Source organism: Xiphias gladius, chromosome 4 (genome assembly GCF_016859285.1).
Source record: "Xiphias gladius isolate SHS-SW01 ecotype Sanya breed wild chromosome 4, ASM1685928v1, whole genome shotgun sequence".
NCBI lineage: Eukaryota > Metazoa > Chordata > Actinopteri > Istiophoriformes > Xiphiidae > Xiphias > Xiphias gladius.
Window position 1 is genome coordinate 19216847 of NC_053403.1, and position 17831 is coordinate 19234677.

General features: G+C 40.6%; 1 protein-coding gene and 1 long non-coding RNA gene across 3 annotated transcripts in view; one reads left to right on the forward strand and one right to left on the reverse strand.

Annotated features, from left to right (window-relative positions):
- The window catches only part of ches1 (checkpoint suppressor 1), a 64006-nt gene that overhangs the window by 8600 nt on the left and 37575 nt on the right, over positions 1-17831 (reverse strand). For both annotated transcript variants that reach the window (XM_040125661.1, XM_040125662.1), the window contains 2 exons: positions 12852-13003; positions 4504-4562 (listed from right to left, as the gene is read on the reverse strand). In XM_040125661.1, coding sequence (XP_039981595.1) covers positions 4504-4562; positions 12852-13003 — 211 coding nt within the window. The remainder of the gene's footprint in view (positions 1-4503; positions 4563-12851; positions 13004-17831) is intronic.
- On the forward strand, positions 14357-14755 carry LOC120789138. The gene is made up of 2 exons (XR_005707340.1): positions 14357-14418; positions 14477-14755. It is a non-coding gene; the product is annotated as an uncharacterized LOC120789138 (long non-coding RNA).

Sequence of the window (17831 nt, forward strand, 5' to 3'; positions counted from 1 at the left end):
TGCACAGAGTCTCTTTTGTAATCTTGATCACTCGCTGCATGGTTGTGCGTGTGTGTGTGTGTGTGTGTGTGTGTGTGGGCAGTGCATTAGGTCTCCCCGGGCTGACATGCACCCACCCCTCCTTCCCCACCTCTCGCTCCAGTCAGGCTTTGGGTTGCCATAGCAACGGCTCCCCTTCCACATGCCACAGAGTGGTAGATCACGCATCAGCAGAGAAAGTGATAGAGAGAAGGAGAGAGAGAGAGAGAAAAAAAAGGGGGAAAGGAAATACCAAGCTCTGTTTGACATGGTCTCTCATAGCTCAACCACACACTCCTGACCACCAGTGTTTACCCTAGATACACACACACCTCCCTAGCACGAGCACAGACAACTCTTCTCTCATTTGTGTGTTCTGTATCTTTACCTCCTTGCTTTGCTGTTTGAATTTCTCAGCAAATGGTTCTCTTTGTCTTTCTAATTCTGTCCTCTCTTGTTGATTTCTTTCTCCCTCTATCAATCTCCCTGTCATTCTATGTATAGTGGTGACTCATATCTCCAAATGTGCATGCATGTTGTCTCTGCAGGTAAACAGCCTGAAACATATGCTGAAGAGATGAGGTGACAAAATAAACTGAGAAAGAGCAGGCAGCACTCCCGAAGCCTGTCCTCACTCACTGAGATTAAGATTGAGCAATACATTTTACATGCTCAAAGCAATTAAAAAAAAAACAACACTCGGTTTAGTAGCAGAAAGCAGGACGTGCTGAGGAAAAAAAACGTTAATACAGAGGTGAAGAGGTATCTGTGTGCATCTCTGCCTTTTTCCTGAAAATATCCTTCAGTCTGTCTTTTTTCCTATGTCTGGTCAGCTGCTCTGCCATTTCTATCTGCTTCGTACGTCTTTGCCTGCCGCCCATCTCCCTGCCTGCCTGTTTTCCAGGGCAAGCAAAGCCCTCATCTTCCCTCCCCTCTCCACTCTCATGTGCTGTATATGCACTCAGCCTCCTCTGCTCTCCTGTTAAATGAGTTTCACATGGCCCTACAGCTTGCAGTCTCCGCACTACTGGCAGAGGAGCGGAGCAGACAGACACCAAGTACACTGTAACACGCACACAGTCCAAAGGTTCAAAGGTCACTTCCAGTAGACCTTGAGATCGCAACTGTTTGAAAGTGGCTTCTCACTCAGTCAAAACATCCCCCCTCCTGTTTGTCAGCCGGCTTGGCTTTCTTGTGTTAAACTGAGTACAGAGTCTGAGGGCAATATGCATATTAATGTCTGATTGACTGGCTGACTTACTGGAGTGCTGGTGGGATGAAGTTGCTGGCAGTTTAACTGGATGGCTAACTTGTTTGTCTATCTGACACTCCAGCTGAGTGTTTAAGTGGTTTGCTGACTGACATGTGCTACGACTTACAGGAGGAGTCAAAATAAAAGCAACACTTAATTACTGTAACTTCGTAAGCCTTTTAAGCAATGCTACAGACATGGATCATATCAGGCTGAATGCTCATCAACACCTATTCTCCAATAAATTACATCCTTGCTGGTTAGATTTAACTTTTTCATTCTGTTCTTTGATGCAGTTTGCCTGAGTTTTGGCACATTTTATTTGATTTTCAAGTCTATTCCCCTAAACATATTAAAAAAATCTAATGTTCTGCTCTGCTACAAAGATAATTTGGGATAGAGTCTATTTTGATTATACAAATGAAGTTCAGTTTACTGTGTTTACCTGTGTTACAAACTGGGATCGTGACATTTGACAGATATGGACATTTCTCAGGCAAGGAGAGTCTAATGATACATTATTGAGTTGCATCATGGGAAGCATAGGATCCAGTGTTTTGGGGGTTAAAGTGTTCATTGCCAGGCTTTTTTAATGGATGACAAGTGCTTCTAATTGCCATTCAGCCTAATAATGATACATCTTTGTGGAGTATTTGCATTAGTGCCTAAGTTTTCATTATTTCTTCCCCTTGTACAGGAATAAAAAAGTACTCAGATCCTTTACCTAAGTAAAAACAGTAGTATTCACACTCTATGAAAAGTAAAAATCTTGCATTCAAAATTTTACTTAAATACAGTTGTGGCAAGTATCTAGGTATATTTACTCGTATTCTGTACTCAAGTACAGATCTGAGGTTACTTGATTACTTCCATTTTAGTCTAAGTTATACCTGTACTCCACTACATTTCAGACGGAAATTTTTTACTTTACTACACTGATTTGACAACTATTAGTTACTAGTTATTTTGAAGATTAAGATTTTACATAAGTTTCAAACATACTATATCATCAGCATGTAAGAAATTATGTAAAATATATGGAAGATTTGATAGAATCTTATATATCTATAATTAAACATCCTAGTAGTATCTAAAAGAATTCAACTAAGCTTCACCTTGACCAACTAAAACATTAAAATGCTTTTTTATTGGTAATAACATTATAAAAATATGATAACACACTTTGAAAGGGGCCATTCTGCCCATTGAGAACTTTTTACTTTTGGTAAGCACATTTTGCTGTTAATACTTATGTACTTTTAATGAAATATATTTTTGTTTGCTGGACTTTTACTCCTGATCAAGTATATTTATATTGCATTATTGCTGCTTTTTTTTTGTTTAGTAAAGGATCAGGATACTTCCACCACTGCTCATCTAAAGTTACAGACATTCTATTAGCAAAATGTACCTAAAGTATCAAAAATAGTGGCACTGATTATGCAGGCAGAATGGCCCCTGTCAGTGTTATATTATTTTATATTGTAATATTGGATTGTAATAATTTATGCATTAACATGTAAGCAGCATTTTAATGTTGTAGTTGCTGGAGGTGGAGGTAATATTAACAATTTTATACACTGTTGGGTGGTTTAACTTACTGTATAGCAATGCATCATATTTTATAGGCTGGTTATAGGTTTTTAAAATCAATCTGCAAAACAGTAATTGTAGCTGTCAAATTAATGCAGTGGAGCAAAAAGTACAACATATCCCTTTGAAATGTAATGAGTACAAGAATGAAGTAGAATAAAATGAAATACTCAAAGATTCAATTGCTGATTTCTAGCTGTCTGTAGCTGGAATAGAAAAACAGCCCCCAAAACAAATATACTGCAATTAAACACATAAGAGCTGGTCAATTTTCTATTGGCTTGGACACAAACTTCCTTTGCAGCTGACAGGTTAATAAAGCTTTACAAATGGGTCCAAATGAATCTAACTGAAATTAAATTCCTTTTTAAATGATAGTAGGTAACCTAAGAACTTAAATAAAATGGGAACACTTCGGCTGAAGAGATCCTCTATAATTTAGAGACATGACTAATGAACTTTGGGGGTTGTGGAGGTGGGGTGATGGGTTTGGTTAAGGATACGGCTACCAGCCATTTTCCTTGTGTTCATCCTGAACTGGTGCTGGGAAACAGGGAGAGGCAGATTTCAGCCAACATCAGCTCAGAGCGGAGCAGCTCTGAAATCTCTGGGAATGGGAGATGGATGTAATAACAGAGGGCACTAACAGCCCCAAACTCACTCTCTCTGCCAGTCCCCCTCTCTTTTTCCTTGTCTTTGCCTCTGGCTGTCTGCCACAAATATTCTTTCTTCCTGCTGCCTCTGAATATCACGTCCAGCCATTCTGTACTCTCTCTCGCCTCAAAAACACGTTACACATTTAAAAAGTTTCTCTTTTCCTGTCTCGCCCTTTCAAATGTGGACTCCAAGTCGGTCTTGCTGACTGTCTACCTCTCTGTCTATCTATCTGTCCAGCCGCTCAGACACATCACTCGCAGACTTTGTGTTTCTAGAGGGAGACCAGGTTTTCAGACTCTCTCCAACCTCAGCTCCTTGACCATTACTACTCCATTATCAGCGGCAATGGAGGGCACGCCGCAGACGCCTAATGTATCCATTTCCCCCTCCATTTAGGACTCGGCAGCCCAGCAAGCTCCTGGAGTGCTCCCTGATTGGGACTGAATGTCCATTTAAACTGCCGACCAGCCACCAGGGAGGAGGTGGGGGGGGGGCACAGAGGAGGAGAGAAATAATGGGAAATACAGGGAAACGGCATATAAAGAGTGAGACTGTATGTTGTGTTGAATCAGGAAAGGAGGCAGGGGGATTGGTCACCAGCCTGTGATTTGAAGCTGAGATTTTCTCTCCCCTTTCTTTCTCTCTTTGCCTCTCACTTGCTGTGTCTCTATCACTCTTTTTTTTAACTTTCAAATATGCCTCCATAGAAAAAGCATTCCTCCTTTGGCATGGAGCCAAGTGTCAGAATTTAGCACTCAGTATTCTCAAGGTGCGCTTCTAAAAAGAGGGATTTGGAATTGAGATGATTGGAGTTGGCACATACGTAGAGGGTGGAGGATGGAGGGAGGGGGCGGGGTGGGGTGGGGTAGGGGGTGGGGGGGGCAGTGACGAAGAGGGTGAGATGGGGAGAAAAAGAAGGAAAGAAAGAAACAGGCAGGAGATCACACACATACAGTACAAGACTTGCAGAAGTGAAACGGTACCTTGTAGGAGAACTCCTCCGTTCTTTCTGAAGAGGGGACTCCCCGACCACAATGGAGGACTAGAAAGGAAAGAGGAAGAGGGATGGAGGGGGTGAGAGAGAGAAAGAAAAAACTGGTCAATCATTTGATCATGTTGCAGCAGCAAACCAGCCCAACACGCTTCATCATGAGGCAGATAGCAAGGCAGGAATTTGAGCCCATAAGCCAGTGCTTCTGATTATAGTGATTAGATTCCCGGGTGTCCCACTGTTGCCATTATTCCCTGTGATTACCTCAGAGAATTACAGCCTCGCTGCTGTAGTCCATGGGGGTAATTTCTTATAACAACCCCCCACCGCCCACCACTGGTCCATTCACACACATAAAAAAAAAAAAAAAAAAAAAAAAAAAAGCGCACACATTTAACTCACACTCATGTCACACAGGCATGTTTAAGACAGACGTACATACAGTTCGACACATTAAAACACACGCTTACACTCATGCTGCAAAGACACACACAAACTCACACAGACAGAGAACACACAAAGCCGGGGACTCAGTTTACATGATCATTGCACCACTAATGAGGGAGGTAATGATGGCATTTCTCACATAGACAGAGACATCTTCACTCACACATACACACACAAAAGAAGATAAGAGACACAGTTCTGCTGGTAAATCCATAATTTTAAGACAGAAGCAAAAAGATGGAGGGATGGGGATAGAGAGAGAGGAGGTAGCAGCTTTCCTAGGTTGAGTGGTCTTTAGCTCCCCATTAGACAACTCTAACCTCTCCTTCCTTTTTCTGTCTGTGGTTAGACAGGATGTTCTCAAACATAGTCAGTGAGTGGATGACAACAAACATCTTGGTCATATGTATACACAAAACACACAACACACACACACGCACGCACAGAAAAAAAAGAGAGAAAACACCTGGGGAAGCCATGAACTCTGAAAGAGCAGCCCACTCATTTCCACTCATCAGGAGAGTTTCCTTTTTAATATGAGTCCTGTTTTATGTTTCTGCTAAGCTGCTGAATGAGAGGATTTGGACATATGCACTTGTGATGTGGCTCTCACCTCACCAGATGCAGGGAATAGATGGACTCACACACACACATGCACAGCTGCACTCAGACACAAACACACATACTGTACATGCACACATACAGACTTAATGCACACACACACACACACACACACACACACACACATACACACACACACAGCAACACAATAAAGAAAAAAAACAGAACACAAATTTCAGCCCTGAGCCACCTGCTGTTGCCATGGAGAGTTGCCACATTGCGTTGCCACGGCGATAACATATTTTTCCTGCGCTAACAGCCTGTCTGTTTTCTCTACCACCCCACCCCCAGCCCATCTCATTCTACCCCCTCTCCCTTTACCCGATCTCGCTCCCTTTTCTCACTCTTTCTTCCCCCACTTAGCTCCCCGCCCCCCTCAACAAATGGCTTCACAGTGCAACAGCACCTGCCTTCTACTACAAGTGTTGCCATGGCGCGTTCCCGTTGCCAGGGCAACCCTGTACATTTAATGTAGTGGGCAAGGGGCTAAACTCGTGGCAGACGCTTGTCCCCCCTAGCATCTCACCTCATCTTGTTTCTCCAAGTGAGGGGAGAGGGAGGGAGGGAGGGTGGGGGGGGGGGGGGGGGCAGAAAGAGAGAAATGGAGAGAGAGAGGAAGAGAGCTCCTCCCTAACCCCACTGAGACACCCTTCCCTCCTTCCATCCATTCTTCCCTCCCCTCCTCCTCCAATCCAGATGCTGATGGGGTGTGAAGGAATGCACCACAGAGCTAACCTCCTACCTGACATGCTCTCTTTCTACTACTTTCTCTCTTCCACACATACACAAACATACACGCACACACACTCTTGGATATGTTCGACAGATCCACATACACCCTTATAAAATACATGCCATGCATAGGATACACACAGAACATCCACACACACAGAGGTGGACTGAAACACATAATTGCACTGACTCGGACTCACATGCAAAAACTGCTGGTGGGGGTTGACTGATGTGCCGTGAGTTATTATGGTCCATGAAAAAAACCAAGAGGTGTAAGCGACAAAGAGTAGAGGACAAAGAAGCATCATTGCTCTCCCTCTATACCCTCCTCCCTTCTGAGCCTCTTTCTCCCCTCTTTTATCCATCTCTTCATTTAGCCACTTCCTCTCTCTCTATGTTCTCATTCTCAGCATTCATTTTCCACTTCTGAGTTTTCTGGAACTGCTTGAGACAGTCCTTGACCTTAACATAATAGACACGCTGTGCAACCATTCAAAGTCATTACGCTTCATAACATAATATTCTTGAGAGTGAGGGCTCTTGAGAGAGATATTGTGTTACATTGATTGGACCTATGGAGTTCCAAGATACATATAAAGAAAAGTGTTATTACCTTATTCCATATTCTTACATAGACTGTACATTTGTGTTCACTTGTTTTAATATGGACCATCTCCTGATGAGATTTATTCCCTAATCCTCTAATCTACACCTTAGGGCTCACTATCACATGTCTTACATTATACAGTATCAAAACATGATGTTGAGTTTTAAGTTCTATGTGATGACATAGAACAAAGAATTTAGATTAACTGAATTGCCTGTTCTGGGGCATTATTGAAAGGGATGTGTGTTTGTTTTTTGTTTTTAATGAACAGAAATGATAAGAAAAAGAAAGTCCATCATGTAGTCTTAAGCATTGGATGGAGTCTTATTTTTTTCATTCATAAATTTTGAATGATAGACTGTGTAATAGTGTCCAAAACTGAAAAAAGCTAGTAAGTGGACTTTGAGTGGGGATTTTTTTTTTAAATTACTATTTCCAAGGAGAAGAATTAAATTTTGTGCCATTCACCATGCATTTTTTGAACCATTGTGATATGAAACCTCCAGGCAGTAAATGCTTGTTTATTGTCTAATATCACAAAAGGTGTTAACAGATTTGCAGTTGCAAATCCTGACATTCTGTCCAAGGTGCCCCTATTGTGCTAAGTTATCACATAGAGCTTTAAAGGGTAATATTAATTACACTTGAAGTCTTGAACCCCAATCTTCTTCTTAAATTCACCACTAAGTGTCTTTAAAGTTAGAAAATACATCCCAGCGGATTGCAGGTTATTACATTACATATTACATCAAATATCTGTTCTCTATCTGCTTTTTCCAGCAAAAATGTATTTTACCGCTGCACTGTTGGATCAGTTGGAAATATAATAAATGGGATGTGGATCCAGCAGAGTTACTGTATAATGAACCAGCAGCACAATGTTGCTAAAGAGGTTACAGAACCATACAAGTGGTTTTCATGTTGCAGGGCATTAGTGACAAATTGTGCATACTGTACATGCTGTGCTTGTACTTTACATTGCTGCCAGTTTCTAAAGCACACCATAAAGATGAATTTTCTACCTTTCATGCAGCTGCTGGTTTCCATTAATTTAAGGAATATATAAAAAAAAGTCAACTCACAGAAACTTGAAAGATGCTTGCTACTCAATCATATTTAGAAGCTCTTATATGTTTTGCATTAAAGTTTGTTGTTCACCAGCTCACTCTCAAGTGTTTAATGCTGAGGTGTACTTAAATGCACCTGATCCCTGCTCATCACTGCAAACAACTGTCATGTTTTTTGACTCATGATGACTGATGTTTTTCTATTTCAAGCAAGTTTTCAGTCTCTGCAATTCTGTGTTGAATGTAATATTGTGAAGAAATTATTAGAAACTAAAGCTGCAGGGATTTGTCAATGAATTAACTGAATCATAAATTTATCAACTTTTTTGATAAACTTATTTTTTCAAGCCAAAATGGCCACCATTCTCTTCAATAACCATGGTTGAAGCTTCTACACTGTGAGGATTTGCTGCTTTTATCTGTTGAAGACAAGATATTTGAAGATTCTACCTTGGACTCTCAGGAAACCTTTTCACCATTTTATGCCATTTTTTTTTAGACCAAATAATGAATAAATGAATCAAAAAAGGAATCACTGGATTAACTGACAATGAAAATGAATGTGAGTTGCAGTTATAATGGAAACTATTGGCTGCTGGGAAGGTAAGATAACACACACACACACACACACACACACACACACAAACACACACACACACACACACACACACACACACACACACACACACACACACACACAGACATAAGAACATACTGTAATAAGTGTACACAAAACACAGACATTGCATGCTCCTCAGGTGATGCATCACAACCTCAGCTCCACTCTAACCAAGAAATTGACTCTCATCTCTTACTCTCTCATTTCCCACCGTGTGTCACAATGCAAATGAACAACCTCCCTTCTCTCCTACTCCTTCCCTTTCATCCCTGCCCCCCCCAATAGTCTCCTCACTACAGCCCCCCTGCCCATGTTCCGAATCCGGCCTCCAATTTGTTCCACTTCCCCATACCTCATTGTTCAAAATGACACTTTTACATTTTTATGGTGAACCAATTATTCTGTCTTACACAGTCCGCTGGCTCTGCAAGCCAACCTGCCCGGATCAACTGGGGAGCAGGGTGGAGTGGCAGAGGTGGTGGTGGGGTATTCATAGAGAAACAGAGAGAAAGAGAGAGAGAACAAGCAAAAGAAAGTAAAAAAGATGACTAATAGTACCTCTTGCTGACATATCCACAGGGACTGGCAAAAGAGCCAGAAACCAAGAAGTTAGCAAAGAAAGAGGATGGAGGGAGGAGGAGAAGTCAGGAGAGGAGAGGAATGTGGAAGAAACAACACAGGTGGAAGCTGCTGAGGTGGGGAGTGGAGAGGTGTGTGTGTTGTGTGCATGTGGGGGGCTGTGATGGGTTAGAGAATGAAGTGAATGTAGACAAAAGAGGATTTAATTGAATGATAAAGTGGTGGAGAGAGAGTGAAAAGAATGGCGAGAGAACGGGAATAAATCAAAGCAGGGAAAAAAAAAAGAAGACGGAGTAATGGGTGCCCCACTAGTTGTAATGTATGCCTGAGGATGAGCGGGAGGGTGTGTGAGAAATTACAAGAGGAGACAAGAGAGTGAAGGAGCAGAATTGAGGAGTGTTAGGAGCTGGAGGAAAGGCAAAACAGGCGTATGGACAGGATAGGCTGTGGAGAAGGTGAGAGAGTGAACAAGTGAACACGTGGAGAGAAAAAAAGCAACCAGCGCTTTTACCTGTGATGTGCCTGAGGGGGAGGGAGAAAGAGGGAGGGGCGGGAGTGTTGTTATATGAAACAAGAGAGTGTATGGGTGTAGAGATTAAGAGGTAGAAGAGTGTATATGTTTTATGTTCTATGTCCCTCACGGCTGCAACTAACGAATATTTTTATTATTATTTTTATTATCAATTTATACATTGATATATTTTTGATTAACTGTTCAGTGTACAAAACAAAATAAAAATTAAAAATAGTAAAAAAAATGTCACAAATTTCCAGAGCCTACAGTGACAACCTTAAATTGCTTGTTTTTTGCTGACCAACGGTTTAAAACCCAAAAATGTAGAATTTACAAAGTATAAAAGGCTGAATATTGGCACAAATTTTCCCATTCCATAAAATTTTAATTAGGAAATTCCTAGTTTGATTTGTTTTGATTTGATTCTGTAAGATACACAAACATCGAATAAAAAACAATACTGCATAAATATATAATTTTAAAAAAAGTGCTTCTCAGAATTTATCCCAGGAACTTGAAATACTTTTTATTCCTCAAGTAAGCAACAACTGTAATCTCATTTCCCTTTAACAAAATTGTGTTAAGACTCGGTATTGAATCATTAAAATGAAAATCGTGATCATTCAGAATTTTTCTTTTTTTTTTTTAAATAGAAAGAAGCAGCAAATCCTTCCATTTGAAAAAATTGAACTGGAGAATGTTTCTGATTGATTTCTGAATTTCTGCTTGATAATAGACAACCATTAATCATCAAAACTGTTGCCCTTTCATCATATTTTAATTGACTCATTGATCAAATAAATGGGCCTCATGCCATAAAATTTTTGTTATGAGTGTTAAGATTGGATCAATAAAATAATCAGCATCCCTCAATTGCCACATATAGTAAGGCTACCTGTTCTGCTCCGCTTAGGGAAAAGTTTAGTTAAAAAATTAGAACAAAAGAAACTTCAAGTCCTGCTTTCAGAAGTCAGCAGACAAAAACATAACAAATTTAGCAGTGTTGGTAGTAATTTTAAGGGGGCCTGAAACAATTTGAAAATTAATCATATAGCTGCAGCAGCATACTACGACAGAAATAAAGCGGGAATGGTTTGACATGAAGATAGATGCTAAAAGAAACTCTTTCTAAAGCAAAGCGGTCAATGACTTAGATGGGAAGTGATCAAGGGAATGTGACTGTCATTGAGATTGACAGGAGAATATTTCGGCCTACAGTGCATGATTTTCAGAGACCTGAGGAGAGCTGTTGCAGTGAGAGAAGTTTCCTTGCAACTCCTGTAATGTATGAATTGCTGTGCCAAAATATGCCACTAAAATCATAAATTTAAAAAAAAAATTGTAGATGATTGGTATTACAGGTCTGAACTACTGAAAAAACTGATCACAATAAAATTGATGAATGCCGCAAATTCTCTTAAATCACTCATAAATGTAACATAAGGATTAATCTGTGTTTGTAATGTGCCAAGAGTAGGAGGCCAGTGAGAAGCCAGCAATGCACTGTAGCATCTATCTATGTATGTATCTATACACGTATGTGTACTATATATACAGCTCTATAAAACCACTGCTGTGGTCATCACTATCCTCTTGCAATAGGGCCAGCTGGATGGCAAAAAAAACCGTGCTAGTAGTACCTCAAAAGTAATTGGAATCAAAAATAACTATTGACCATGCCAAAAGAAAAGTTTTGAGTGAGGAAAAGGAGGGTTCAATTCTGGCCTTACTGGCAGAGGGATACAGTGAGCATCAGGCTGCTTCATCCTTAAAATTTCTAAGACAGCAGTTCATAAGGACAAGGTCAAGGAACAGACATTGGGGACAACAAAGCTACAGACCGGCAGAGGGCGAAAATGACTCTCCACTGACCGGGATGACCTTCAACTCATTCGAATGTCACTCAGCAACCGTAGGATGACATCAAGTGACCTACAAAAAGAATGGCAAATGGCAGCTGGGGTGAAGTGCATGGCGAGAACGGTTAGAAAAAGGCTCCTAGGGGCAGGGCTCAAGTCGTGTAAAGCTAGAAAAAAGCCCTTCATCAATGAGAAGCAAAGAAGAGCCAGGCTGAGGTTTGCAAAAGACCATGAAAATTGGACCATAGAGGACTGGAGTAAGATCATCTCTCAATTTTCAGCTTTGCCCAACACCTGGTCGTCTAATGGTTAAATGGAGACCTAGAGAGGCCTACAAGCCACAGTGTCTTGCACCCACTGTGAAATTTGGTGGAGGATCGGTGATGATCTGTGGGTGCTTCAGCAAGGCTGGAATCGGGCAGATGGTTCTTTGCGAAGGATGCATGAATCAAACCACGTACAAGGTTATCCTGGAAGAAAACTCGCTTCCTTCTGCTTTGACAATGTTCCCCAACTCTAAGGATTGTTTTTTTCCAGCAGGACAATGCTCCATGCCACACAGCTAGGTCAATCAAGGTGTGGATGAAAGACCACCAGATCAAGACCCTGTCATGACCAGCCCAATCTCCACACCTGAACCCCATTGAAAACCTCTGGAATGTGATCAAGAGGAAGATGGATGGTCACAAGCCATCAAACAAAGCTGAGCTGCTCTAATTTTTGCACCAGGAGTGGCATAAAGTTACCCAACAGCAATGTGAAAGACTGGTGGAGAGCATGCCAAGACGCATGAAAGTGGTGATTGAAAATCAGGGTTATTCCACCAAATATTGATTTTTGAACTCTTCCTTAGTTAAAACATTAGTATTGTGTTGTTGAACATATGAACTTCTTTTCTTTGCATTATTTGAGGTCTGAAAACACATCTTTTTTGTTATTTTGACCATTTGTCATTTTCTGCAAATAAATGCTCTAAAGGACAATATTTTTATCTGGAATTTGGGAGAAATGTTGTCCTTAGTTTATAGAAGAAAACAGTAATGTTAATTTTACTCAAACACATACGTATAAATAGTAAAATCAGAGGAACTGATATTTTTGCAGTGGTCTCTTAATTTTTTCCAATAATTTTTGTGTGTATATATCTATCCTCCACTCTATCAGTCAATGGGTTTATCAATTAATAAAGCAAAATAATCCAATCCAATTAAGCAAAGTGATTAAGACATAAATTAAGTAAATCAGATGTCATAGAAACTCTTCAATCAATCAGCCAATCAACTGATCCTTCTTACCTGTGGTGAAATGTCTGAGGCAGTGTTGGTGGAGAGGTGGAAGGGGTGGCCAAGCCAGGCGAGTAGGGATGGTACGGTGTCTTCTTCAGTGCCTGGATCAAGTTGTGCCTATACTCTGGATCTATGGACCACAGAGAGCCTTTGCCTATGCTCTGAAAGAAAGAAAGAAAGACAGAGGTAGAAAGTGAAGGAGGGGTGCAGAGAGGACAGGGAGATGGATAAGAGAGATGCTACTGGAAGTGCTATCAGGCCCCTCAATACACGTCACAAATACAGCACAGCACACTGAACTGAGCCAAGTGGGAAAACACAAACACAAACTCAAAGTCCAGACCTTGTGCCGGACTCTCATTTACCAGCCACCTGTACACACAGAAATGCTGCATTCCCACTGAGATAAAGACCTTGAGAAAAACGACATCCTGCATCTCTTCCTCCTCCTCTTCAAAAAAAAACAAAAAAAAAAACAACCCAAAAACATCAGCCACACGAACATTTCCATATTCCTAAGGAAGATAACACTTGGAGGAATGAGAATTAATGCATCCTCAATGCCACCACCTCAATATATTCCAATCCTCTGACTCTATTCAGAAAAAAAAAAATAAAAATCTTTTTTCTGATTAAGACACAGGGAAACTCTCTCTAACTTTTTCGACTCCTGAGGCGATGATTGTGTGTATTTTTAGATCAAAGCAGCTTCCCCCTCACCTAATGAAGGTGTCAGCGCCCAATCTGAGTGAAACCAGCCTATAGATTATAGACGGGGGGGGGATCTCAGATGGGCCGCCATGAAAATACACTTCCTGTCTCTATCTTTCACAGCCTTCTCTGTGCTTTCATCTGACTTGTCATCTGAATGTGGCAAAATCTAGAGTTTGTGTACGGCAGAGACTGAGAATCGCAGGAAGAAGGAAAGAGAGAGAGAGAAGTAAATATAAAATTAAAATTAAAGCCGTCCCCCCCTGTTCAGCTCACCTTGTAGTACTCTGTGATATGTTACTGGTACAGGATACAGGGTGGGGAGATGTCATGACTGCAGGCTTCTGATTACTGCAAATACTGCTGGGAATCTATTAAGAGGGAAATGTCAGATGTGCCTAAGATGTGAATGTGAGCATTAATTGGAGACAAATTGTAAAACCTGAGGAGTATTTTGTGTTAAAGTGGATGAGAAAAATACACTTTTATATTTCCACTACATGTGGTTCCCAGTATCTTGGCTTGTGACCACTTAAAGGGTCAGTTCAGCAAAATTTAAAGACAAACAGATAGATAGTGTTAGTTTTAGTTACATTTATGGGTAGACTGGTTATCCCTTTGTTTTCCTGTTTTCCTTTCCTCATGTGTCTCTGTCCCCAGGTTTGCTCTCTCTGTCTGTGTGTGTGCTTGTCCTTGTGCTCTCTCCCTTTAAGGAGCTGGGCGTGGCTACCTGGGTCCCTCTTCCACCAACTCACCTGCACAGCTGCTTCCAATCCATTCATTAACTACCTCATCTTCTGCTGTATATAAACCCAGCTCAACTCTCAAAACTTCCCCAGATTGTTCAGTCACCTCTGTGGTAAAGGTACTAATGCCAACTTCAGTGTCGTGCTCTTCTTGTGTTCTGGTTTCAATATGCTCAGGTACAAACCTCCAGCCTGCTCTTGTTTCCAGTCATGTTGGGAAGCATCACACCTGATCCCACACAGTTCCTGCATCCTGTTCATCGTCGATACCTGTCCTCCGTGTGGACTACAGCCAAGACTCGCTCACCTGATCAGCTCATCCTGCTCTGCTCGCAAATCTCTCTGAATCCCCACTCCTATTCCCGAGTAATCTACTCCTCAAACAGTAAAATCCAAACTCCCTGACCTCTGTTGAACACTATCACAACCCATTACAATAAAATCCTTGTTACCCAACTGCTGTCCCTAAGAGTGTCTTCTACATTTTGGGTCCAAGACTAGTTAAACCAAAACAGTTACACATTCAGTGAGATATCTGAGACTTGTGCAATAAAATACAGTTGAATGGCATTTTGTTTCTGGTATAAAAAAATTATGCTGTGTGCAGTGTTCTCTGGAACTACTTTCTACCTAAAACATATTCCCGGTGAAAGACAGGAAAATGTTTTTTTTTTTTACTTTTCTATCATGTTAATCATATTGTGACCACTTAGATTTATTTTGCTACCGCCTAGGGGTCCTAGGTCCGGATTCATCAAACATCAAACAAATACACTTAAGAATGTGGAAAAGAGCCATTTAAGGCATAAAAAAGTAAACTTAACCAAAAGTTTGACTAAAAGTGAAAAATAAGACACAATCATTAAGCAACTTAGTCCTACTTAAAGCAAAATGTAAGAGAAAAAAGCTCTCAACTGATCTCATGATTGATCACGTGTGTTCTGAGGAGACATAGCCAGTTACAGACAGAGATTTATCTTACATCTGATCCATTATTCTTCAAAGGCCTATTATTAGTTAGTTATTAGTGTGAAATCCAGTATCTTCAACAGCAAATGACAAACAACAAAAATCCATATATTTCTGATATATAAATAGGAATGGAATAATATTGCCCCCCCTGAGGAATTAAAACATCCTAGTAACACTCTATCATATCTACATTTGGTGATAAGACTTTACAAGAAAGCAGCAACTGCAAAGTTCATGATGGGCAATCGTAATATGGCAGCCATTTCTGGATCACCTTGCTCAGGTTGATGCTGAACATGACTGGTAACAAAATCCATAGTGTGCTGTCCACCTCTCTCATCGAGTGCTTTTGCCAAGATGTGTTTTGTAATGATGCAGCAGTGTAATTCAATATCGTCTTTAAATACACCCATTTTTTATATATGTGTCACTGATTTCTCTACTGTATAATGACAAATCTTAATAAAAATCTTAATAAATCAGAAGTAGTGTGACAGAGCCATCTCTGTTTTTCTGCCATTTAAGAACCTGAAAAGCTTAATCAATTTAAGAGACTTAATTTAAGAGTATTTTCAAGTCAGAAGAAATTGATAAACAGTCTTAATATGTTTGTAAGTAGAGTAAAATTTATGTATTTTGATTTCTATCTTTCACTTAAATCCAAAATTGATCTTATAGCAGTAAAGAACCACAAAACTACATTGTACTATGTTGCAATAAACTCTAAAGAAGTTGTTTAATGTATTGCACTGACTACAGCAAGAGCTCTGTTCTGGTTACGTTGCAAAAATAACTATAGAAGATACCTATACATATACCAACCAAATTTTTGAATTAAATCAATTCAAAGTTATTTTATAAATATTACTGTCAGTGTACTGCAAAGACAGAATATTAAAAAGCATTGACATCTAATCTGCTGCACTCCATATCCTGCAGACTTCAAATTACTGGATTAAATTAACCCCCACAATCATGTCTGATATCTGATTTTTCCTGTTTCATGGAATCCTTGGTATAATAAATGACAGTTCAACTTGTGTAATTTCTCATGAAAGATTACCATCCAGAGCCTCTATGAATACTACTCTCTCAGTGTGTCTCCTGATCCCATGATGTCAAGTGAATCAGTCCAAAACTATGCTACCACTCACTACATCATCTGACCTTGTAAGAATGCAACAAGCTATTAGCATGTATGTACAATGTTGATTTGTGTCCCCCCTGTCTGGATCTTTGCATTAGTATATCATTCATGTTGAACACAGGCCATATGTGCTGTGTTTTGCTCCGTGTGTGTGTGTGTGTGTGTGTGTGTGTGTGTGTGTGTGTGTGTGTGTGTGTGTGTGTGTGTGTGTGTGTGTGTGTGTGCGTGTGTGTGTGTGTGTGTGAGTGAGTGAGTTCCCTAGGGAGTGTGATATTACACAGCGTGGTCTTCTCCTGGGAGTGCTTCTATTACTGCCAGCAACGCCTCTCCTGGAGAGCATGATATTACACACACATACAATCGCTCCCACAGAGGTGACCCCCACTGGGCCAAATTTCCCGTTGCACCTCCAGCCCGCCAGCCATCTGTATAAATGTGTATGTGTGCGCGTGTGTGTGCGCGACTACTATCTGCCTGCTTGCCAGCCGATTAAATCAATGCTCTCTACAGATTCTCTGTCTGCCGGGGCCCCTGCCTCTGCCTACCAGCCAGCCAATCAAAATGCTAAATCTGTAGACAACCCCCCCATCCCGGTCAACAGGCCAATCACAGGGCGCAGCTCACAGGAAGGGTCTGTCACCTGGGTTATAGCAGTCGCCTTGGCAACAGGCATCATCTAGGCTTGGAAGCAAGAGGAGGGGAAATGGACTTTTCATTTTCTGATAGATTTGCAAAAGTTGAGAGCAAGCCTCAAAATCGATTATAGCAGAAATTATTTGAGGTCAGAGATAGGTTTTAAGTTTTCTGAGGGGTTCAAGTTTGATATAGCATGATACAGATTTAATAATAAAAATAGAATACTTGTCAATCAAAAGCAGCAAAGCAGGTGATATAGTACTGCAGTCTTGACGTTCAACTGAAACTATGTCTGTGTCTTAAATTGCAAGTTTAAGCAATGATATGCTTAAAATAAATTGATTTAATTATATGTATCCGTGTCTCTAAACTAGCTGGCAGTAGTTTTCATTAAAAAAGCAGCAGTTTTTATATGTCTCTGTGTTACAAAACTATGGCACACTGAGCAATGTACAGGTATCTTCATGATGGAGAAAACATCACATACTGTATATACTGTAACTTGCTTGGGACTTGCTTGTTGGTAGAGGACAAAAGGGGAAAATAGAAGACACAAAGGCAGAGAAAGGGAGACAGAGAGAAATAGGGAGAAAGAGAGAGAAATAGAGAGAGAGAGATGATTGTGTGCTGCCAACATCTGTTTCCTGTGTTATATAAGCCGTGGGGGCTGGTCTCCCTTGGAAATCGGAGATATTAAAAAGTCCTGCTGCCACTGACCTGGCTAGTAGCACTACATTACTGCTACTGCATTCCTGACTGCAATATTATCTTTTTACA